This window comes from Gracilinanus agilis, chromosome X, assembly GCF_016433145.1.
Source record: "Gracilinanus agilis isolate LMUSP501 chromosome X, AgileGrace, whole genome shotgun sequence".
Classification (NCBI taxonomy): domain Eukaryota; kingdom Metazoa; phylum Chordata; class Mammalia; order Didelphimorphia; family Didelphidae; genus Gracilinanus; species Gracilinanus agilis.
The window spans coordinates 17,720,111-17,744,574 of NC_058136.1; the positions used below are offsets into that span (position 1 = coordinate 17,720,111).

General features: G+C 37.9%; 1 protein-coding gene across 1 annotated transcript in view; it reads left to right on the forward strand.

The window, feature by feature from the left end:
• Positions 1-313: 313 nt before the first annotated feature.
• PHF6 (PHD finger protein 6) overlaps positions 314-24,464 on the forward strand; it is a 29,632-nt gene continuing 5,481 nt past the window's right edge. The window contains exons 1-7 of the mRNA XM_044682471.1: positions 314-451; positions 656-757; positions 13,388-13,521; positions 13,787-13,830; positions 21,488-21,657; positions 21,816-21,959; positions 22,691-22,795. Coding sequence (XP_044538406.1) covers positions 314-451; positions 656-757; positions 13,388-13,521; positions 13,787-13,830; positions 21,488-21,657; positions 21,816-21,959; positions 22,691-22,795 — 837 coding nt within the window. The remainder of the gene's footprint in view (positions 452-655; positions 758-13,387; positions 13,522-13,786; positions 13,831-21,487; positions 21,658-21,815; positions 21,960-22,690; positions 22,796-24,464) is intronic.

Genomic DNA, 24,464 nt, shown 5'->3' on the forward strand with positions numbered 1-24,464 from the left:
TCCAATTTCCATTGGGATAAGTGATAGGTTCTCTTCTTGAAAGTTGTTCAGGAGCTTTTTCTATTAACTTTATCTGGGAAGTATTCATTTGTAGTTCCTTTTGATTGTGGTCTCATCTTGTGCTTCAGTACAAATTTATGTATATATTAGACAGATTTCTCAAAATGAGTGGTTTTTTAAAAATTATGTGGCAAATACAAAAGAATTTAGACAAGGAGGCAATTTTAAGATGAAATGAACAGTTGTTGCCTTTTTTATTCTCTGTAGCATTTTTTGAGACTTAAAGTGGCATTCTAAAGGCAATTTAAAAATCATGTCAAGCTCAGTTGGACAGAAAAAAGGGTCTACAAGACAGCGCAAATGTGGCTTTTGTAAATCTAATAGAGACAAAGAATGTGGACAGTTATTGATATCTGAAAACCAGAAGGTGGCAGCACATCACAAATGTATGGTAAGTACAGTAAAACACAAAAAGAAGCCATTCATTAGACTAGGAGAATATTAATTAGTTTTTAAATCTCAACTAACTCTTTGTGGAAGTCATATATGACTGACAACACACAGTTTTGATTAGAAATTTTTTCCATATTTGGGTTTTACTGTAATGTCTTAATTTAAGAATCTTTTAAAATGTTGTCTTTTGTATAACTTATAGCTTTTTTCGTCTGCATTGGTGACCTCACACTCTGATAATGAGAGTCTTGGTGGATTTTCTATCGAAGATGTTCAGAAGGAAATAAAAAGAGGCACTAAACTGGTAAGTCAGTATGGACTGCCAAAGATGAAATTTGCTCATTTCATATGTGGTAAATTATATGCTAGTTCTGATATGCCCTTTAAAAATGCCACCTTTCTGTGAGCCATTAAAACTCAGTGTTTAATGAATAACATAGACCAAAAGGGCATGAAATATGTACACACACACACACACACACACACACACACACACACAGAGCTTATTCAGATTGGCATGGTTTTCTCATTTTCACAGAAAGAATAAGAATTTGGGGGTAGACTAAATACATTTATAAATTAGCCTATTAGTTTGGTGTAATGTGCAAAAATTTTTATACCAAACAAGTGGTCCATGTGTGATATCTTTTTTCCCATCATGAAATGCTGATGCATTTTGATCTCCTAAAATTGTGACCAATACAGATGAGAGAGATAATATAACTTTACCAAGAAGATGTTTATTATTGAATAAAAAAAGGTATGATTTTTCTGGTGATGGAGTATATCAAGTAATATTTGTGAAGTTAGCTATTCAAGATTTTAATAATATCTGGGGCACATTGTGGAAATTTCACTGAAGCCATACTAGTATAATAAACTAGCAGTTTTTGCTATCATTAACATGACTAGGAGGTTGCTGTTGTACACTATTGTAGGAAAGTAGTGTTATCTCATTGAAAATTTCTGAAATGATGAAACATTTCCAAGACATTTCTTTTTTAATCTTGAAAAATTTCCTCAAAAGATCTTCTTTCTCATTTGAGTATTTCTTGGGTTAGACACTTTACTAAAATATGTTTATTGAAAGTAAAATTATTGAATGTGCCTTTCTCTAGTGTTCCTGAATCTCTGCTCTGCTCATGTCACTCCCCTGCTCAAGAAGCTTCAGTGGTTTCCTGTTGCCTTTTGAATAAAATACAAGATCCTCTGACATTTAACACCCTTCATGGGCTGGCTCCAGCCTTTCTTTCCAGCCTGATTTCACATTACTCCCCCACATGCACACATCCTATGTTCCAACTAGACTGGCCTGTTGCTATTTCCTGTACATGACATTCCATCTTTCCCACCCTGGTGCCTTTCCACTGGCTGGCCCTCCTGTTAAGAATGTTTCCCTTGCCTCCCCTCAGCCTTTTGGGATCCTTGGCTTCCTTCAGGGCTTAGCTCCAGTGCCACCTCCTACCCAAGGCTTTTCTGAATCTGCCTAGTTGTTATCCTCCATACTGTGAGATTGTTTTATGTTATCTATGTACATGTTTTGTCTTTCAGTAGAATATCAGCTCCTTGTGGGCAGTTTTGTTTTGTTCCTTGTATCCCCTTTGCTCATTGTATTATTGAAGGCACTTCTCTGTTTCGCTGTCATTTCAATTTGAAAGGTTGAGACCATGGAAGAGTAGTCCAGTGTGTCCTCGAATATCTTTTCAAAACCTAAAAGATAGGCGTAAGATGCAGTGGTGATGTGAGGAAAGAGATAATCATGACGATGATTAGACAAGTATTTCAATGGGGCAAGAATATATTAAGGGATTAGGAAAAAAGCAGTTTTTAAAAATGCAAGCAAAGGAAGTTCTTTTTGGTGGAGGAAAGGGTGGTAGTTCTTTTTTTTCACCTTAGTCTCTCCCATTAGGATCAGAATACAGCTACTAATAGACCTGAGCATTCAAAAAGCAAAACATTTTCTATAGTCTGATTTCATTTCTGAAAATAAAGAACATTAAAAGACATTTCTCTCATGACTCCTCCAAACTTTTAGAGTTTACTGGAAAGCTTCACAGTGATTTTCTTTTATAATGACTTCCACTACAAGTTGACTTAAAAAGATGAGACATTGAAGTATAGCAACATTCTTTATCCTTCATTCACATTCAGCCACAATTAACACTGCTATTTACTTGAACACATACGAACCTCAAATGGCATTACCTCAGTGTTTCTTTGCTACCATCGTCTGTGTTTCCAGAAAATGAGCATAGCTACTGACTTGTGATGATTCCTCTTCTGTCATCAATACTAGGTTGCCACAACTTTTATTTTAACTTTAGGAGCCCTTATGCTGCTAAAGTAGGCATCGCATTCCAATCATTGTTAATAGAGGCATGGTGTGTTTCACTGTGGATAAGTTGAACAAGAATTTTAGCTAGTTGAGCCTTTCTGTGAAGAGGACATCAGAGACTCTTAAAGACAATATAGCTACAGTCTTGTAAATTTTTGGAATCAATATAAGGGTCTTGATGTTATACCATAAGAAATTGTTGCCAGGAGGAGGTTCATAGGGGAGTGAGCCATTATCTTTTAAACCCCTTTATCTTTTAATGAGACAAAAGGAAGAATATTCTTATTGACTTTGGGGGCATGATGTCACAGGCTAAATAAGTAAGCCTTTGCAAGTCCTGTGCTATTCTTTAAGAGACATGAGTCCTAATGTGAGCTCTGTTCCTGACTCACTTGTAACCTTGGATAAGTCATTAAATTTCTACCCTTTGGAGGTAAGTAGAGGATGTTACTGACCATGTCACTGCCTACTCTGTAAACTTCAATGACTCCCTCTTATCTCCAGGATAAGATATAAAATCCTCTGTTGTTTTTTAAAGCTCTTCATTAAGGGGAAGCTAGATAGTACAATGGATAGAGCACCAGGCCTGGAGCCCAGAGGTCCTGGGTTCAAATTTGGCCTCAGACACCCTGGGCACGTCACTTAACTCCAACTGCCTAGCCTTTACTTACAAAGGCCTTCTGCCTTTGAATTAATACTTGGAAAAGATACTTAGTATAGATTTTAGGATAGAAGGTAAGGATTTGAAAAAAAATAAAATTCTTCATTGGCAGGCTTCTTCCTACCTTTCCAGTTTTAATTCTTTCCACACATACTGTGTAATCCAGAGACACTGACCTCTTTGCTATTCTTCAAACACTCCATTTCCTGACTCCCAGCGTGTCTCCCATGCCTGCCACTCTCTCCATCCCCATCTTTACCTCCTGACTTCTTTCAAGTCTCAGCTAAAATCCCACCTTCTACAAAACCTCCTTTAACTCGAGTGCCTTCACTTAGAGATTTTTCTTGATTTATCACACATATACTTTTTGATACATAATTTGCACATTGTCTCCCCGACTAGAATGTGAGCTCCTTGGGAAAAGGGATAGTCTTGAGTCTTTCTTTGTCCCTCCAGTGCTTAGCAGGGTGCCTGGCACATAGTAAATGCTATAAAGAATGCTTGTTGATTGACTGCCTACTACCTACTAAGCAAGTATATTGTGATGATGACTATTTAGTGCTGCATAAAAGGTAGGGATATTATTACCTTATAAAGGCTATTCTGATTTTTATTCAGCTCTTATTGATTATACCCCCACAAAATCTCTAGCATCCACTCACTTCTCTCTGCTCACACAGCCACCACCTTAGACCAAGCCTTCATCTCCTCTCATCTAGACTATTACAATCCTCTTCTGCCTCTAAGCTCTCCTCTCTCTAATCCATTCTCAACAGAAATGCTCTTCCTGAGGCATAGGCCTGATTCTCCTGCTCAGAAAGGTCTACTTGCTCCCTATTGCCTCTAGGATCACATATGAATTCCTTTGTTTGGCATTTAAAGTCCTTCCCAGTCCTGTTCTCCCCTAGATTGCCAGGCTTATACTTATTACTCACTTCACACACTCTACAGTCCAGCCAAATTGGGCTACTTACTGTTCCTCAAACACAACACTCCATTTCCCATGCCTGCAATATATCCGCGTCTCACCTCTGCCTCTTACAATCTCACTAGATTCCTTCAAAGCTCAACTCAAGTAACTCCTCTTCCTAAAGGCCTTTCTTGATTTCCAGCTCTCTCTCACACACACACACACACACACACACACACACACACACACACACACACACACACACAGAGAGAGAGACACACTGCTCTTTGCTGTCATTTGCTGAGTTGTACATGTTTCCCCTGATAGTATACAAGTTTCTTAAAAGCATGGACTATTTGGTTTTTGTCTTTGCAGCCTCAGCCCCTGACAGTGTCTGGCATGTAGTAGGTGCTTAATAAATGTTTGTTGATTTATTTTTACAAAATACTATGAGTATCTGAATATCACTAAGTCCTATTGAGCCTATATGTGGTAAGAATGAAATATTTCTCCTACACACACACACACACCTCCTTTGTAATTCGAATAGTTGTTTCTCAAGCATCTGTTGTAATGAGCAATCAGAAGATAGCCAGATAAATAAAATCCACGTATAATTTAAAGTCTCTTTACTTCCACCAAACCTTCAAGTGCTAGCAAGTAGCAAAATTGACTAACTACACTTGTTTTGTTTAGTCTTCAGTATGCAATAAAGAGGCCAAAATCAGTCAGAAGGATGGAGCATCTGTGTAATTGATCCACTGGATAAACAGCAGTTTCCCCCCCAAGTTGACTTTTTTGTGTGTGAGACATTTTACCGTGTGAGCATGTCTATTGTCATCACAGCAGGCTGCCTGTTCATCTCATATCTATTGTCAGCACAGCAGGCTGCCTGTTCATCTGTGTTTCTAGGCGCATGGGTGCCAGTTGAAAGCAATTACCTCTGGAAAAGAACAAAGGCTTTTGAGCTTTAGCTGCTTTCTAAAACAGTCTGCACCTGGTATTGCTCAGGCACCTTTGGGAAAGGAAGAAGATAGATGGGTTCCCAGAGTGGGGAAAAGTGGCTGAAGCTTAAGAGGGACAGAGCTTTATGGTAGCCCCTGACTTCTGTCTGCCAGCTTACACAAGGCCCTTATGTCCCTTAAGAATGGCTGGACCAGAGTAACTTCCCTTCCTTCTCAGGTACTGATGTTTGGGGTGCCCCCATTTTCCTTCTCTGTTATTCCAGACAGTACATCATAGGATTATAGTTTTATAGCTGGAAGGGGCCTCAGAGGTCACCTATCCAACCCTCACCTTTTACAGATGAGAGGTGAAATTGCTTCTTTATGGTCATGAAAGTAATGAGTGGCAGAAGCAAAAATTTAAATGCCAGTCCTTTGATTCCAGATCTAGCACTTCTTCCACTACAACCTGGTATCTGGTACCCAGTGCTGGTTAGGGTCTCTAAGGCAAGCAAAGAGGAAAGAAGAAATCCTGAGGCCAGGTTTCCCTACCCTGTGTTCTCCCCATTACCTCCCAGTATTCATTATCACTGACAGAGCCTAGATCTCTTAAGGAACAACCAGGGAGTGCAAAGATCTCTGGTCTAGGGTTTGACAGGCCTTGCTTTTAATCCCAGCTCTGTCACTGCATGACCTCCTACAATTTGTTTCACTTTTCAAAGCCTATTTCCTGATCTATATAAAATGAGGAGATTAGACCAGATTGGGGGTATGCGTCGTGGAGCCCTTTGGCAGTCTGGTAAAGCCTATGGACTCCTCAGAAGGTTTTTTACTGCATTAACTACTATACATAGGAGACCAATCATACTGAAATAAGGTTAGCAAAATATTATTAAAACAAGTACATAGACTTCAGGTTAAGAACCTCTAAACTAGGCGATTTCCTAAATTCCCTTCTAGTTCTATGATTCTTTCTGATGACTGGTACCTAGGATACTTAGGGAGCCCTCCCGAATTTGGTAGTGTCTTGAATATGTAGGTGATCTTTTGTCTATCCAAAAACATTTATTCCCCCAAGTATAGCTCTGACAGTGAAAAGCAAAACAGGCAGACCAGTCCCCAAGGCCTTCAGAATAAAAGGTGGTATTAGGGAGTCAGTGTAACATAGACTTACTCTGGGAGACCCATTTTCTTATGCTCACTTCTCTACTGTATTCTCCGCCTCCACACTGCTCCCATCTGAGGGACCTGACCCAGGCTATGGATTCTGCCAGCAAAGGTGTGAATCTGGAGAGAAGGGAAAAGGGAAATAAGAATTTATTAAGTTCCTACTATATGCTGGGCCCTGCGCTAATTGCTTTATTCATATTATTTCATTTAATCCTCATAACAATCCTGGGAAGTAGGTGCTGTTATTCTCCCTATTTTCCAATTGAGGAAACTGAAGCAGACATATTTAAGTGACTTGCCCAGGGTCACACAGTTAGTATTTTTCTGGAAGTCTGGTCTTCCTGGCTCCACACCCAGAACTAAGCCACTTAGTTGCTTCAGGATGATCCCTCATCCTACTGCCTAGGAGGTAGGGAGTGAGGTGGGGAGGAGGCAAGTAGAGTCACTGAATCTCTCTGAAAGGTAAAAATAGCAAGCTGTTATCAATTATTATCAATTAATTTCTGCAAGGGCTATTTGGGGTGGAAAATGTGTTCTTGAACCATGTAACTAAGGCTAGAAGTTATGAGTATGTTGCTTATTGGTATCAATGAAAGCATTTTCCATACCAGAAGTTGCTCATACAAATGAAATCACAGGTCCAGACTTCCTTAAAATATATTAGATGCTCTGGTTTAAATGGACTTTTGAGGGCTAGTCTGAGAACCTTACCTGAACAGCATTGCTTTGATGGGAAATTCATTCTAAATTCCAAACAATGGACTTAGAAACTTTCAGATTTCTTGTCGAGTTGTACATTCTTCATATTATTCTCTAGGTGAGGTGGCAGTTGCCTAGAAACGCCACTCTGACATTCTGACCCTGGCTAAGAAATGCAGGTTTCAGAGGAAGATGGTAAAAACTTATTCTCTATTAATGCTTCAGCAGTATGTCAGAAGTACATTTTCCCCCTTAGATGAAGCTAAGTGATAGGATCGTTATTTTGTCTGCCTTATACAAATGACATTCTGGTTATCAAGATGAGAAAAAGCACAGAATCTTAGAATTCAAGAACAAAAAAGTAGCTCAAAAGGTGGTTCAATTCTGCCCTCTTGCCTCTAGGCATAAATTGGATGAATCAAATCTAGATAAAATGATTGTGGTATTCTTAAATATTTCTGGGAACTGAGATCGTGGTTTTCTCATTATCACATATTCTTCATTATATAGAAGCTTTTTATTATGTATAGCCTAAATAACACCTTTTTTCTGTAATTTATAGCTATTTGCTGCAATTGTGCCCTCTGGAGATGAGGAGCATATCTCATGCTTGCTTTTGTAAGAAATCTTCCATGTACTTCTTAAGCATCTTCTGTGTGCACTGGATTGTGTTGGATACTAGGACCGCAAAGATGAAAGCAGGCTTAGATCCTTTCCTCCCAGAGGGGACAGAAGATATCACAAATATACTAATTATCAACAGCTGTTAATATATAAGAAATGTATAAAAGGATAAATAGATTGTCATGAGTGGTACCAGAAGGGAGTGATCACTTAAAGGTTATCTGGGAAGATTTTATGGAAGAGGTGACATCCAAGCTGGGCCTTGAGAAAAAGATACAAATATAGGAGATATGCCATTCTAGGGATGCAGACAGCATAGTACAGAGACAAGAAAGGACAGAATGAGATCAGGGAATGGATGAGCAGCCTTGTTTGGCTGAAACATAGATGACATGCTGAGGAGTTTGCAATTAAGTCTGGAAAGGTAGGTTGGGAGTCTTATAATGAGGGTCTTTGAATGCCAATGTTAGAATAATTCAAGGTTTCGAGCAAAGATGCTATATGATCGGACCTCATGTGTTAGAAAGATTACTTTGACAGCTGTGTGAGGGATGTGTGGAAGATAGGAGAAGACGTGGGGCAGGAAAACCAATTAGCGGGGCCATGAGGGATGCTCCCTATTGAAAAGTTAGGATGGAAATTGACACTTAGAGAAGGAGATGATAGAGTAGTAGTACTGTGCTTTGGTTAACTGAAAGTTAAGCACAGGTTGTTTGGTGTTTTAACTCTGTGTTGCAAAACTTTCTAAGAAATATTCATCTCTATTCCTACCCTAATAAGTACATTGCCGTGAACTTTTGTTCTCTGGTTAAGAATCATAAAGTGCCTTGGTTTCATCATTTTTAACATCATGTCTCATTGCCATTGCTGTAGCTTTAGTCATATGAGGAGTAGGAAACTGACCTAAATATATCTGCTGTAGATCCTGAAGGTCTGTTTTTATTGTAATTTTTCCCATTTTTAATCTCTCTTCCCCTTGACAATTCCAATTAATTGAAGATTCTGATTAGTTCAGATTTTACTGTAGCTTACTTGCTTGAAAAGTTTGAAAGAGAAGCAAACTTAGTAACTTGAAGGGGCAGTCAAGGGGGGAAAAGGGCATTTTTGAGGGCCAAATGTTGGGAATTTTGGGGTTTGCCAGTTTCTTCAGCCTTTCCTTATCTAGCTATCTGCCACTTTAGGAGATACTGCATCAGTTTGGTGCCCTGTAAAGTCAGTAGCTTAACTCATCCCATATTCATTCGGAAAACTCTCACCTCCCCTTTTTATATACAGAGTCATTAGAAGTCCAGCTGGTCCCTGCTAACAAACTCCTTGATTGTTGTTTTGGATTATACATATTTTTTGTCTAATATATATTTTTTATTGAGTCTTAAAAGGTACAGGGTATAGGAGAGTGAGTTTTAGGGTAGGAATAATAAACGGTTGATTGGCTTAGTTTAAATTATAGAGCATCAAGTGGAGCTTTTCTTGTTTTGATTTTAACACATTTTTAATGCTCGTGTTTTGCTTATCCACTTATACTAAAAGATACATTCCTTTATGATTTCTGAAAATAACTTAGAAAGAATAGCTAGGAAGGCAGAGAGGAGAGCTTTGAGAGGTCTAGTGAGAATAAAAACTGGATCATTGATGAGTATGTCCTAACTTTGTTTTTTTTAATCATATGTGCTTTCTTCATTGCCTTTTAAAAAATAATTAGAATTCATGGGATTATAGATTTAAGAGCTAGAAGGGACCTTATAGGCCATCTAATCCAGCCCTCTCATTTAACCGGGAAGAAACTGAGGGCTAGAGAGGATAAGTTATTTTCCCATGGTCATATACATAATGAGTGACAAAGCTAGGATCTGAACTCGGGTTGTCTGACTTGGAATTTCACAGATAATTTTTCACATGAAATCGAAAGGCCTAGCTTCTTGTAATCCTAGTTTCTAGTGAGTTCTCAGTTATTTGTGCTTAAAGGAAACTGACTCGATGGCATTTAGAATCCAAAAAATAATTAGCAAATAACATGGCACAAATACTTTTTTTTTAACCCTTACTTTATGTCATAGTAACAACTCTAAAACAGAATGATATCGGTTAAACTAACAGGGTTAAGTAACTTGCTTCGGGTCACACAGCTAGAAAGTGTCTGAAGCCATACTTGAACCCAGGTCTTCCTGACTCCAGGCCTGGCGCTCTATCCACTGATCCACCTAGCTGCGCCTGCACAAATACTTTTTTGAGAAGGAGAGTATGCTTTGAGAGGAGGGGGGAATGTCATTGAATATGGATACATCTGATGGATTTCTTAGACATTCCCATTACCAAGCAGAGCAGAAGGTAGATTTGAGGAACAGCAAGTAAAACAGTTGATGTAGAGCACCTCAGATACTTACCTTGGATAGGTATAAATAGTTAATGTTAAGGTTGGAGCTAGATATGAAGGACCTCGTATCTCAGGCCAAGGAGTTGGGACTTGCTCTTGTCACAGGTGACCATTGTAGTAGCTGAAAGCTTTTGAGCAGGGTAGAATGACTTACTGGGAATACATTTATACAGGTCCCGATTGCTCTTCTCTGACACATTTGCAGCTCTTTTGGCAGATGTAAATCGAAAATTTCAATTTCTTTTCCTTTGGCTGGTTTGTTTCTTTTAAATAGCTGTGGGTAGGCTAGACAGTTTAGAAAATCGTTGGTGTGCTCTCCAGTTTCTTTGCCAATCTTGACTGTGGACACTGCATAAAACCAGTGCACATGAACACTGGTTGAATAAAATGTCTCCATAGATTTCAACAAAATCATTATCATCCTCATCCTAGAAGATAAACTAATAGCAAATAAAGGGAGCAGATTTTTCATTCACTTGCTTCAAGAAATTTAAACCATTTAAATGTGGCAGATTTTGATGTGTGAAATCTTTGAGCACATTTTAGGCTTTCTACTTCTCTTATTATTTTCAACAAAGAGACAAATACTCAAAGTACTTGCTATGTTTCACCCATTTTATATTGCCCTCCCTGTTTTTGCAGGTCAACAAAATAATTTATTTTTTCAAAATGATCTGTGGCTCCAGATGTCACATAATTTATATGAGCACCATGGTATAGTGGAAGGAGTGCTGGATTTAGCATCAGAGACCTCAGTTTATATCCAGGCTCTGCTACTTACTACCTTTGAACAAGTCATTTACACTCAGTTTCTCCCTCTAAAATATGGGTCTTAGAGGGGGCAGCTGGGTAGCTCAGTGGATTGAGAGTCAGGCCTAGAGACAGGAGGTCCTAGGTTCAAACCTGGCCTCAGCCACTTCCCAGCTGTGTGACCCTGGGCAAGTCACTTGACCCCCATTGCCCACCCTTACCACTCTTTCACCTATGAGCCAATACACAGACGTTAAGGGCTTACAAAAAAATTTAAAAAATAAATGAATGAAATAAAATATGGGTCTTAGGACTAGATAACCATAAAGGTCCCTGCTAGCTCTCAATTCTATGATTCTACATGACTAAACCAATTTGAGTGCCTCACTCACTTAGCTGCCTTCTGAAGAAACCATCAGGAATCACCACCATTTCCTCCTTCCCTCCCCCCCATGGAATTTCTGGAGTTACTCTTTGAGGTTTCTGCATGTATTTTGGCAAACAACGTTTCCTGAATACTGGTGTCAGGGCCTGATATAGCATTAATGATATGGCTCCCAAATTTCTAGGAATTGCCTATATTAAGAATTGTTTTATCATAACATATATTAACACATTAATGTGTTTTAAAATGACAGATTGGATAAGAGTTTGGGAAGATTGGAAAACAGGCTTTATTAAATGCATTATCATCTCTAGTTCACAGGAATGGCTTAAGGGAGTAGTTTTTTGAAATATGTTCTGATAACTAACATTTATATAGCATCTACTATGTGCCAGGCACTGAGCTAAGTACTTTACAATTATTGTCTCATTTGATCCTCACCACAACCCTGGAGGGAGATGCTATTTTTATCACAATTTTGCAGATGAGGAAACTGAGGCAAGTAGAATTTAAGTGACTTGTCCAGGGTCATACAGTTGATTAGAGTCTGAGACTAAATTTCAACTCAGGTCTTACCTTCAGACCCAACACTTTATTCACTGCAGCGCCCCTAGCAGCCAACATGGCAGCAGCATTGATAGGCATGTTCTTCCCATTCAAATTAAGAAGAATAGAAAGAACTTTCCGGGCTAGGAATCTTACCATCAGAGACAGAATATGGTGTGCTGAGTGCTTAGCACTGTGCCAGCACATAGTAAGTGCTATGTAAATGTTACCATTGTACCACATTTCAAATGGCCTACAATCTCATCTGGTCAAAAATATCCTCAATAAAATAAAACAAAGTTCACAAGTACTTATTAATTATAATGAATTTTTGTACTCTTAAAGAAAAAACAAGTAGCACCTTTTTTCAAAATGGGGCAGTTAAAAGTTAAGAATTCACAGAACAATCAGAAGAATGAGGTATTATTAACCATGTAAATATATATGCATTTGTCCTAATATGTGATGTGAGCATGAAATATTGCAGATTGTTGAAACCAAAGAAGTTTAATTATAGGTGGAATTAACTAAACTCCAAATATCTTTGAGGTATTAAATATTAAACCCACTCTCCTATAGGCACCCCTGAAAACTTGGATCTTGCTAAGTTTCCACATCCTTTATGATGTCTTTTTCTGAATACTCCCTAATTTTAGTGGGAGTTTTTTGCCCAACGATAGAATTAAGTTTGCATTCTTCTATAAGAAAAGTTATTTTATGATAAAAGATAATTTTCCTTGTGTACTGTTTTGTGTATAGTTTATCTGGAGCAGGAGTCCTTAACCTGGGATCTTGGAACTTGTTTCATTTTATTTTTAATATTTCCATAACTCTATTTCTATGTAATTGATTTCCTTTGTATAAATTAATCTCATGTATTTTGTCTTAAACACTTTTTTAACCCTTCCATTTTAGAATCATATTATGTATTGATTCTAAGACAGAAAAGCAATAAGGGCTAGTGGGGGTTAAGTGACTTACCCAAAGTCACACAGCTAGGAAGTGTCTCAGGCCAGATGTGAACCCAGGATTTTCTGTCTCCCAATCTGGCTCTCTGTCCATTGAGCCACCTCTCTGCCTCCTTGTCTTAACTCACTTTAAAACATTATTCTGGGGAGGGTTCCATGGACTTCATGAGACTGCTAAAGGGGTCTATGGCACAAAAAAGACTAATTCCTAATCTAAAGGAATCCTTGCTTGTAGGATAGACGGGGGGTGAAGGGGGGTACATAAGCCCCTTTTATAGTCATTATTATTCTGACCCTATAGCTTTCTATATGAAGCTTCATAATATCAGTGCAGACTTTGCCCCTTCTTAATTAGAAAACAGAAAATGACCTTACAATTGAGATGAATTGGAAATTATTTCCAGGAGGGACTCATCATGAAAGGAAATAACATCATTAGTCTGAATATCGCATGAACTCACCTGTTTTCCTTGGTGGAAATTGCCTTGAATTGTGTCCTGGTTGCAGTGGATCTTACACTAATAATGTTCACTGGGGGGTTGTTTGTTTTTTGTGTGTTTTGGTCTAGATGTGCTCTTTATGCCATTGTCCAGGAGCAACAATTGGCTGTGATGTGAAAACGTGTCGCAGGACATATCACTACCACTGCGCATTGCATGACAAAGCTCAGATACGAGAGAAACCTTCACAAGGAATTTACATGTAATTATTTTTTCCTGTTTGCCCTCTTTGTCAAGAAATCTCCCCTAATCTGAAAGTCTGTATATAGCCAAGCCTTTTGTCCTCTGGACGTACCTTAACAATTTGGTGTTTACTACACAGAGGAAAACTCTAGGAAGTTTGCTACTCAGCTCTTAACCTAAGTCTCATGGCTGTGAAGAGTGAATCATGCTGCTAGTTTTATGAATTGAAAATAAGCTGAATATCATTTGCTTACTTGATAATTTTTAACCGCTTCATTTTATAGGGTTTATTGCCGAAAACACAAGAAAACTCCACATAACTCTGAAGGTAAAAATGTTCAACCATTTTCTGGTTTCAAGAGGATGCATTAATTGAGTGAATTGAATTGAACTAATACATATTGTTAAGAAATACCTGAAAATCCTAAATGAAGCTGGAAGAATTAAATAAAGTGTTAGGATACATTCCTTTTAACATACAGAGTGAAATGATGGGCATTCTTAAATATACATCTGTCTTAAGGTTCTTTTTGAAAGGGATATGGTTTTCTTTAGGAAGAAATTTCTGAGTGCAGGTAAGTTAATTAGGTTTTTAAAGGAGTCATTACCATTGACTATAATACTTCGGTTATTGTAGAATATGTTGAGATTGAGAAGGTAAATAGTTTTTATGATTATCAAACCTATTGATTTGAAATCACATTATGATATTTTTAAAAATATATTCAGGGCAGCTAGGTAGTTCAGTGGATAGAGTACCAGGCCTGGAGTCAGGAGGATCTAGGTTCAAATTTGGCCTCACACTTTCTACCTATGTAACCCTGGACAAGTCACTTAGTCCCAATTACCTACCCTTACCACTCTTCTACTTTGAAACTAATATTTGTATCAATTCTAAGACAAGGTAAGGGTTTTAAAAAAAAATGCTGACCATCACCATGATCCAGTAGAAAATGAATGACTTTACAGTATATACTGAATTTCCCTTTTAAGTTTATATAAAACTGGGTAATTTGTTTCTATGTACTTAGGCAGATTGCACATGATTTTTGGAAGGCATGGGAAACAATAGCTTTGATTTTTTTTCTGTATTGTTAACATAAAATACTCTTAAGTTTAACCAAGGATTTTATTTAATTTTATTCTTAACCATCTATATTTTGGGGTTTCCAGACTTTGGATATCATTAGTATATGGAAACTATTTCAGTGCTTTCAGCCCAACAATTTATCTGTAATTTTTAGTCTCAAAATGTTGCCTGGTAGCTCTGAGAAATTAGATGATTTACCCAGGGTTAATCACATAGCAAGTCTTTGCCTGGGTGCAGGGGAATGTGGCCCCAATACTTCCTGAGTCCAGGGCCAGCTCCTTATCCACTATACCTCTTTGCCTCTCACCATTTCGATTACTGATATAGAAAACTGATAGTAATCTTTGCTAACACCAGTGAATGTGTCACCACAAATCAAAGTGATTGAAATATTCTTGTTTCTTTGGAATTTCTGTCATAGAAATTGACTCATCTGGTTTTGTTCTGTCTGTTTGTGACTATAATTTAATGCAAATATGCCACTTAAATTCTAAGTCTGCTTTGATTTAGAACAACTTTAACTTTTATGGGTATAAGGAAGTATGTTGACTGTTTAGATATGCAGAGATTCAAAGGTATTGGTTCTCAGAGCCTCCTGCATAAACTGTTCCTCAACAGGGTAGACTCTGGATGAGTGATTGGTACATAGTGCTTTTGCTACATAGATGAAATCAGAGTTATATGCTTTTATGAATTTTAATTTAAAGCTGGAATTGAAATTTAAAGCTTTTTTTTGTTATGAGTACAGGGAGTACCCACTTTTGCTGCTGCTATGAATTTTACCAGAGACATTGCCTAATAGAGTCTGGTTCTCTTTTCACCTTTTTATGGGTTTATTTCTTGGTTTGCTGATGTGGTATGTTGCCATCACATGATGAAAAAAGAAGGAAGTATTTTTGTTTTGTTTTACTGTTTAGGGAAAACAGATTTTAGGTCTGAGGAATGATTTTGAATGTCCCTCTATGCAGCAGGAATATTTATGCAAGAGGAAAGGAAGACGTGTTCAGACTTCCCTGGACAGCCTTTTGTTTTTTAGTAAGGGAAGAAGACCTAAGTCATCCCTATCATCCTCCCCCAAATCTATCTTATTTCCAAGAAAACAAGAAAAACTATTATTACTTAGACAGTCAAATTACTATTTATTATGGTAAGAATATTAAGTTTCATATGATAAAGTTCTTCGTTTTTTAGTTTCATACTGTACAGACCAGCCTATTTTACTTTGGAAAGAGAGACTTATCACCAGGTTGGCTTTAGAGTGATGGATTTTTTTCAGTCACAGCAACTCTTTTTTTTTTTTTTTAAACCTCTTACCTTCTGTTTAAGAATAGATTCTAAGACAGAAGAGTGATAAGGGATAGGTAATTGTGATTTGTCCAGGGTCACACAGCCTGAAAGTGTCTTTTGAAGCCAGATTTGAGCCTAGGTCCTCCCAACTCCCTACATCAACCATTGAAGAAAATCCTCTTTATCATTGAAAAACTGTGATCTGTATCAGTGGAGAGAGTATTCATACTGATGAGATCACGGATCCTTGAAGTAGTGAAATATGAAGTCTGTCTGCATATACTGCAGAACAAAACCCCTAAGTTGCCCTAAAGGACACCCTAGGTATGTTTATCTTACAAGACTTGGACTTTATTTTATTATGGATTTGTTCTAAATATAAGCCACACCCCTAAAGTACTCTTTGAAAGAAAAAGGACCCAGGGATACACTAAACATGACCAAGGCTTAAGCTGCAGTCAGGTTTTTATGAAGGTTTATCTGACTGTTTCCATGACATAACATTTGTTCCTAGGAGAAAACAGAATCTACTTTGTAGTCTGGTTTCCAGGGATCTATAGCATGAATGAATAAGTACTGCCTTACTATAAGGAGGTCCTAGCCTTCTTTGCTAGCTTCATAACCATGTACTCTCTACTGGAGAGATCTACATTTTGCCAGTACTTCAGATGGCTGCTATTTGGCTGTTCCAGCTTACATCAGGTCAGTTTGCCAGATGATGATGTTCATTCCTCCACTTAATAGAATTTGAATTTTAAAATAGCAAAGCCTTGTAATTACATCCTGAAGAGTCAGCTGTTGAAGAACTTTGTAAAAGCTATTTTCTCACAGTCATGGCTGAGGACAGCAGAGATCATTTTGAGCTACCATTCTAGGATGTCTTGGAGTCAATACTTGACTCCAAGGCAAAAGAGTGGTAAGGGTAGGCAATGGGGGTCAAAGTGATTTGCCCAGGGTCACACAGCTGGGAAGTGTCTGAGGTCAAATTTGAACCTAGGACCTCCCGTCTCTAGGCCTGGTTCTCATTCCACTGAGCTACCCAGCTGCCCCCCCAGATATTTTCTGATGCCAAGTCTGGTTACTAAATCTATGTGACTCACTTACTTGGTCTACCATCAATTTGTTTTGTCAATGCCCATTCATAAGAACAGCCTGCTATATAGTTGGCTGCCAAGAGGACAGGGAAGGTCATTAACCGTCCTCTTCCACTTCTACCCACTGGCCTGTGCAAGCCAGAAAAAAAAGCAAAGCCCTTGGGGCAGCTTTGTGGTTCAGTGGATAGAGAGCCAGGCCTGGAGTCAAGAAAACGTGGGTTCAAATGTGTTCTCAGACACTTCCTACCTATGTGACCCTGGGCAAGTCACTTAATCCCAAATGCCCAGCCCTTACTGCTTTTCTACCTTGGAACTGACACTTAGTATTGATTCTGTGATGAAAGGGAAAGATTTTTATTTTAAGGGGGGGAAAATAGCAAAGCTCTTCTGGATTGGACTTGAGTCACAGAGCTTTGGGGAGCAGAAAAAAGAGAGATCTAGAGAAGAGGGAAATCCAGGCCTGAATGAGCTGCCACAGTTAGAGTCCCTGAGTGGCCAGATGTTAGGGGGATATCATGAAGGGCAAACTCATATCTATTAGTTCTATAAACATTACTTATTTAAAAGACACTAGCAGTACAAAGACCAAAATTTGAGCCCATTCTTACTGGTCTTTCATAGTTTTCCAAAGGCCTACCCAGCCTGTTTTTAAAAGTAATACATACTGTTAAAAGTAAGCAGCACATTCCAGAGTATGCTGTGTCCTACTAGGATTTAGATCAAAGTGCTATTCAGAGCAATCATATCATTTATTTTTGTCATCATTTTATGCCGTTTTGTCTAGAACATCTACTGTTATCATGGTGGTTTGAGAGATTTTTTTAGGGGAAAAATACCATTTTGGCAATAACTCAGGCTTATTATAGTCAGTTTTTTTTATTAGCGCTTTATTAAAGTGCTAAAAACCATCGAACATTTATTGAGCAGCTCCAGGAAACCTGACACTGTTAATGAGTGCATTGAACTATGCTGGTTATTAGTTAGCCACTCTTCATTTTATATCACTAAGCATAGAAAATGCAAGCTTTTGTACTAGTAACTGAAGGGAGATCACATTATGAATTTCTCATCTCTGATGGTAGATGCTGTCATTCCTGTGTTGAGGCAGAAAACAATGTCACCCAGCGTAGAGATACTTGTCTTTAAACTACCCACCCTGGGGATTTGCAACAGGTCATGATCACAAACCAAATTCTGTTTTTTAAACTCTTACTGTCTTAGAACCAATACTGAGTATTAGTCTAAGGCAGAAGTGCAGTGAGGATTAGGTAATTGGGGATACGTGACTTGCCCAGGGTCACACAACTTGGAAGTATCTGAGTTCAGATTTAAACCCAGGACCTCTCATCTCCAGACTTGGCTCTGTCCACTGAGCCACCTAGCTGTCCTCAAATCCTATTTTACACATTTCACTATTTCACATTAGTTTACCTAGTTATTGCAATAAGCACCCAAAAATTGTCAGCCCACTCACTGGTCACTGACAAAATATAGGACTACTGATAAAGAGGTAAGAGGTCTTTTTCATTCATTTTCATTTTAAGGAGGCTAGGTATAGTGAAGCTCAGGGAAATTACTAGAAAGAAACGAAAGTATTGGTTTGGTCTCAGAATTTTCCCTTCTCGCTCATGTAACAAGGCTCAATTTATTAGAGACTGTAGCAAAGTAAACGAACAGTAATTAGGAATTCTGAATGAATCCTGTATAGTCAGTTGGATGAATGATTGAATTATCTCTTATTTCTAGTTATGTAAATCTTGTGGAGGTAAATACAGATTCTGTTTGTATTGGAGCTCTCTAGAGCCAGGCAGCCTCGTTCAATAGGAAAAACCACAAGGCTCTCTCTTGAGCACCAAGAAGAATGGTAGCTGGGACTCAGGGAAGTTAGAGTATGGTCTCAAGGTTTTTGGGCCATGCTGAAGGAGGAAAAACTATATTTTCCAGCAAATTAGTGACATTTTCTCCCCTGCTCCCTTTGTAACTGTCCATAATTGCTAGGCCTACTACAATTCTGAGTGAGATTCAAGTCCCAACTCTGCTGTTTGCCAGCTGTGCAAGATGTTTTACTAACTCTTTCAGTCTCAGTTTCCTCGTCTCTAAAATGCAGCTGATTTTAGTAGTATGTTCACCTGCCTCACAAGAGCATTGTGAAGAAAGCATTTTGTCTACTTTCTAGCCCTGGATGAGTGTGAGCTGCTGCTATTGTTTCCATGACATTTAGAAATGGGAAGGTCACTACTGCCTGTGTCTAGTTTTCTTATGGCTTAATTCTCCTATTATTTATTTCCCCTTTCTGACTACCCTCTCTACATACTAGAATGTGAAGTATGCTATCCATGTTCAGTGATTACTAGAGAGATCCCCTTCCTGTAAAGGAGCTAGAACATTGAGAAGAGAGGAAAGGACATTGCTTCCTCTCAAGTTGCATACTGTCACTGGAATAGTGTGGCAGCAGCAAGGGAAAGAAATGCATTCAGTAAATGGCTATTTGTACTTGGGCCTGTAACAGGTGGTATAGAGAACAATTCAGATACTTGTGTAAGCACCCCTGGCCTGTGTTCTTTCCTAGTCACTAGTTAAGAATTTTTACCCTGAGCTGGTGATTAGGAATTTGGAGTTTGGCTTCTCTGGAGGTAGCCTGGGTTGTGCCAAGCCCTCAGGAATGGGTCCTCTCACAGCAGCTGCTGCTCTAGCTCCTGCTGCTTCTCCAGAAGGCCAAGGCAACCACCCTGCTGGTGGTGTTGTTCAGGTCGTGGCTACTGATAAGGCAGTCAGAGCTACTGCTACCTTGGGGAGTATCTCTAGGGACTCTTGGAAAATCCATAGACTTTGTAGCCATGGCTACTGAGGTTTTTCCTGGTGGAACCGTTGCTGAAGTGTTTCAGGCCCGAGGAGATCTTTCTTCAGTTGATAGGAATCCAACATGCAGAAAAGGTAAGTAATGGAAGAATTTGGTTCAAAATTTAAAGATGATAATCTTAATGTCTCATGTTGCTTATAGTTAAAGAAAAAAAACATTATTCTATATTGGTCCTTTTTGAACCATGAAACAGATGAAACAGATACTGTTAACTATTGAAAACCATCTAAGAGAAGATGAGTTAGTAAAAAAGGATCATTGAGTTTCCTTTGTTTTCTAGAAGGCAAGATGAACTCAGTATGAAGGATAAGTAGTTGTTATTGCAGTAAAATCCAGAAATAGGTCTCTTGGACAAATGCAGTTGTACGTAGCATCTTAAACTTTCTCTCACTTGACACATAATACTTTTTCAGTATTTGGAAAGGGATTAGCATCTTCAAGAATAGAGATCACTGCACTTCTTAGTAAGAAATTAATCAGTGAAATGGTAAGACAAGATTAGCAGTGACCTGTGGAAAAGAAAATGATTGCAGGAACCATGTTCTCAAATTTTCCTTCTTTTTCTTCCTTTACTTTTTTAATATTTCAGTGGTCAATAGCCTAAGCTCCTACTAAAATGCATTTATTGTTACAAGCATTTTTGACAGGCCAAATAGTAGACAAGTGAGCATTTCAGTTACAGTGTTAATTTTCTTAAATCACAGGGCTTTGTTTATAGTAAGTGGCCAATAAATGCTTTTACATCCATCTATCAAGTTTTTTTCAATATAATTTAACATCTTACATATAAGACACTCAAATATGAGAATGAATTAATTTATATGATTCTTTAATTCTTTAAGTCCAATAAGGAAGCTCTAAAATTATGAAATACTGAAAAACTACCTAGGAAAATAGCAATTGATTCCTCACCCACACCTAACTGGATAAAAGTTACATATCTAGTATTTTTATGGTGTGGGTGTGGGTGTGTGTGGAGAGAGAGAGAGAGGGAAGGAGGGAGGGTCATTGTCAACTGAGATTTTCTGCTGTTTTTTTCCCCTTTCAAAGTGGGTCAAGAATGCATATACCATATAAATAGTTGGCTTGATTTGATTGATCAAAAGAGTGACTTGTAGCTTACAAGAAAACAACCTAGTTTGCTGAATTCAGTCCAAGGACTTATTTGGCAAATATAAGTTTGTTAAAATAATAACTTTATTTTTCCTTCATCTCAGTCATGTAGTTGTGTTTTTTTTCATGTAAATTAGTATCTAGGTAAGTACGCTGTTGGGATTGAAGGCATCTGATTTCATAAATAAACAAATATGAAGAAAAACTCTAGGAACTAGAAATTTTATAAGTTATCTTTTTTTTTCATCTTAACTGGCAGTAGAATTTGAAAATATTATATAATGAGTTACGTATTTAGGCCATAAGAGCATAAATGCATGTTTTCTATCTAGTATGTTTAGAAGAGGGTGTGATAAGATGAGAACTTTTGCATTTGTTAAGCGCCTCTGGCATGTTTGATGATTTTTGATGCTTTGAAATGCTTCAAAGTTAACTCCTCTCCTAGAAAACAAATTGCATGTTAAAGAAAAATTTAAACTCTTAAGGACAAATAGTCATTATTACTAGATTGATTTATGTATGCTTTTCCTTAAATTTTAAGCCACTGACGTAGAAGAGGGTATCAATGAGCATGAATTGGAGCCTTCATCACCCATGGGGAAAAAGAAGAGTCGCAAAGGAAGGCCAAGAAAAATGATTTTAAAGGGGCAATCAGAAGATAATAGATCTACATCTTCTCATGGCACAGATGAAATAGAGAGCAGTTCCTATGTAAGTAGAAGAAAAGTATATCCTTATTCATTTCATCACTTTTAGTATTATGGTTTAATGATTTTAGAAGATGTCCTAATATGAAATAACAAAAGCTTGAGTCACAGACATGGATTTTTTTAATTAATTTTTTTGTGGGGGGCGGGGTTATCTTTCAGAGAGAGAGATCTCCACACAGAAGCAGTCCCAGTGATACCAGGCCCAAATGTGGATTTTGTCATGTAGGTGAAGAAGAGAATGAAGCAAGAGGAAAGCTTCATATATTTAATGCCAAAAAGGCAGCTGCGCATTATAAGTGCATGGTAAGCATGATTTCTTAAGTGCGATTTGTAAATATATCCTTAAAACATTCAAGAAATCTATATTTTTGGTGAAGGGAAAATTATTGGGTGCTCAATTATTCTGCCTGGAATTATGACTTTCTATCAAACAAGTTATATTAATTGCTATGAAATTTTATGTTCAAGGAATTGCGTTAAAATTTTCAAGTAATTTTTGATTAGTTGCCAAATGCAGGATTTTTTCCTGTTGTGCTTTTTTTAAGCTGGCTATTCTATAGCATTGAGTCTTGCAGAAATAAAATGGACTTTAAGCTTAGGAGGGCATTTCTCCTTATTTCCCTTAGTCAGAATTTACAATAACCATCATCTTCTAGTCCCTTTCCCAAAAGCACTATAGCTCAGTGTTAACAGTGACCAAGGATCATTAGGTCATAGTAATAAATCATCCATTCTTCAAGCTACTCACATCATTTGGTCAAGCCTTTCATATGTGGAGAAAAGATGAAGCCACATGGCTGTTCCCTTCAGAGCCTAAAAATATTTCCAAATCAAAATATTACTTTTTGCCAAAATGAGCCTTAGTGCTTATGTCCTTCATCTTCCATTTGGCAGGCCTGCCTGTGAGAATAAAGATGCACCCATTTTATCCGTAAACCAAAGAAATAGGACATCTTTATCTATTATGCCTTTTCCTTACCCTTCATCAAAAAGAGGTTCTGGGTTTTAATGCCTCTTGCTTTTTTTCCCATTAGTTATTCTCTTCTGGCACAGTTCAACTCACAACAACATCAAGAGCAGAATTTGGTGATTTTGATATTAAAACTGTCCTTCAAGAGATTAAGCGTGGAAAACGGATGGTATGTTCTTTTCTACTCTACTTTTGATACCAGTAGTATTTGCCGTTTATGTTTTTGCTGTTAATTTAGGACATATTTCAGATCTATCCTGGCATTGAAATCAAACTTGTATGTGAAGTTGCTCCACTATAAAGTACATTTTTTGTAGACAGATGACATTGACCTATTTGAGGAGTTAATAAATGGATGGCATTGACTACTTCCTTTTAGCATAAATTCTGTACTGAGCAGTGCCATTAGAAGAACTGTGATTGATTTATTTCAGGTTATTTTGTGTGCAGTGACCATGAACTAACCCATTCAATGCAATCTCAAGTGTTTCTAACTGTTATTTAAGCAGTATGGTTTTGTTTTTTTCAGATGTGTAAAACAAGCTTATTGACCCCTAGGCGAAGCATCCATTTTAAGTACATACATATGTATAGCCTAGTTTCTCAGATATCCATCTTCATCTTGTCATTATGTTCAAGAAATATGTATTTCACACATTTAAAAAATATAACAAATTCCTAATGAGTTGGATGTGTTTACTTGCTTATTCTTATCTGTAACTTTCATATGTTTATGAATTACTGCTTCCATTAGTGCTTCTGGCTATTCTGAATTATAGAAGACACAGACTTTTCTTCAGATTGTAACTTGTCTCTAAAACTATTGTTGTATTGAATTGATGGATTAGATCAAGAGTTCTTAGCCAGAGATCTTTGAACTTTCTTTTTTTTTTTTAGTTTTGATAACTCTTACAATATGATGGGTTTTCTTTGTAATCCTACGTATTGTGTTTTATGCATTTAAAAACATGATTCTGAGAAGGAATCTATAGGGTTCCATCAAACTGTTTGCCAAAGGGAGTCCATCCAAAACACAAATGAGGTTAAAAACCTTCGCTCTCCTGGAGCGGGGAGGGGGGGGGGAGCTTGGGGGGTGAAGGGGAAAGTAAGAGCATGAATTATGTAACCATGTTAACTTTTCTAAAAAAAATATTAATAAATGTGTTTTTTTTAAGAAAAAAATAAAAAGTTCACCATCACTGAAAAAAAAAAAACCTTCACTCTAGAGTAGCTATTTTGAACACACACAGAAAAAGAGAAACTAAAATACGCTAAATGGCCCAGTTAATTGGGGAGGGAAAAGGAAGGTGGTCTGGATTGATGATTTCATTGGTGTAGGGAATTCCTTGTAAGAAAAAAAATCACTCCATAGATGCAGATTGACAACATATCTGTAACTTCCAATGTTCTTTGAGGCCCTGAGAGGTTGTGGCTTTACTATGATGGGTCTGCCAGTATCTGCCATTGGCAGGACTTGTTGGCTCCAAGGCTAACATTCTACCACTTATGTTGGCCAAGATGCCATAGACCAAATAGTAATCTTTCTTCCTTCCTTCCTTCCTTCCTTCCTTCCTTCCTTCCTTCCTTCCTTCCTCTCTCTCTGTCTCTCTCTCTCTCTTCCTTCCTTCCTTCCTCTCTCTCTCTCTCTCTCTTTCTTTCTCTCTCTCTCTCTCTCTCTCTCTCTCTCTCTCTCTCTCTCTCTCTCTTTCTTTCTTTCTTTTTTAAACCCTTACCTTCCATCTTGGAGTCAATACTGTGTATTGGCTCCAAGGCAGAAGAGTGGTAAGGGCTAGGCAATGGGGGTCAAGTGACTTGCCCAGGGTCACACAGCTGGGAAT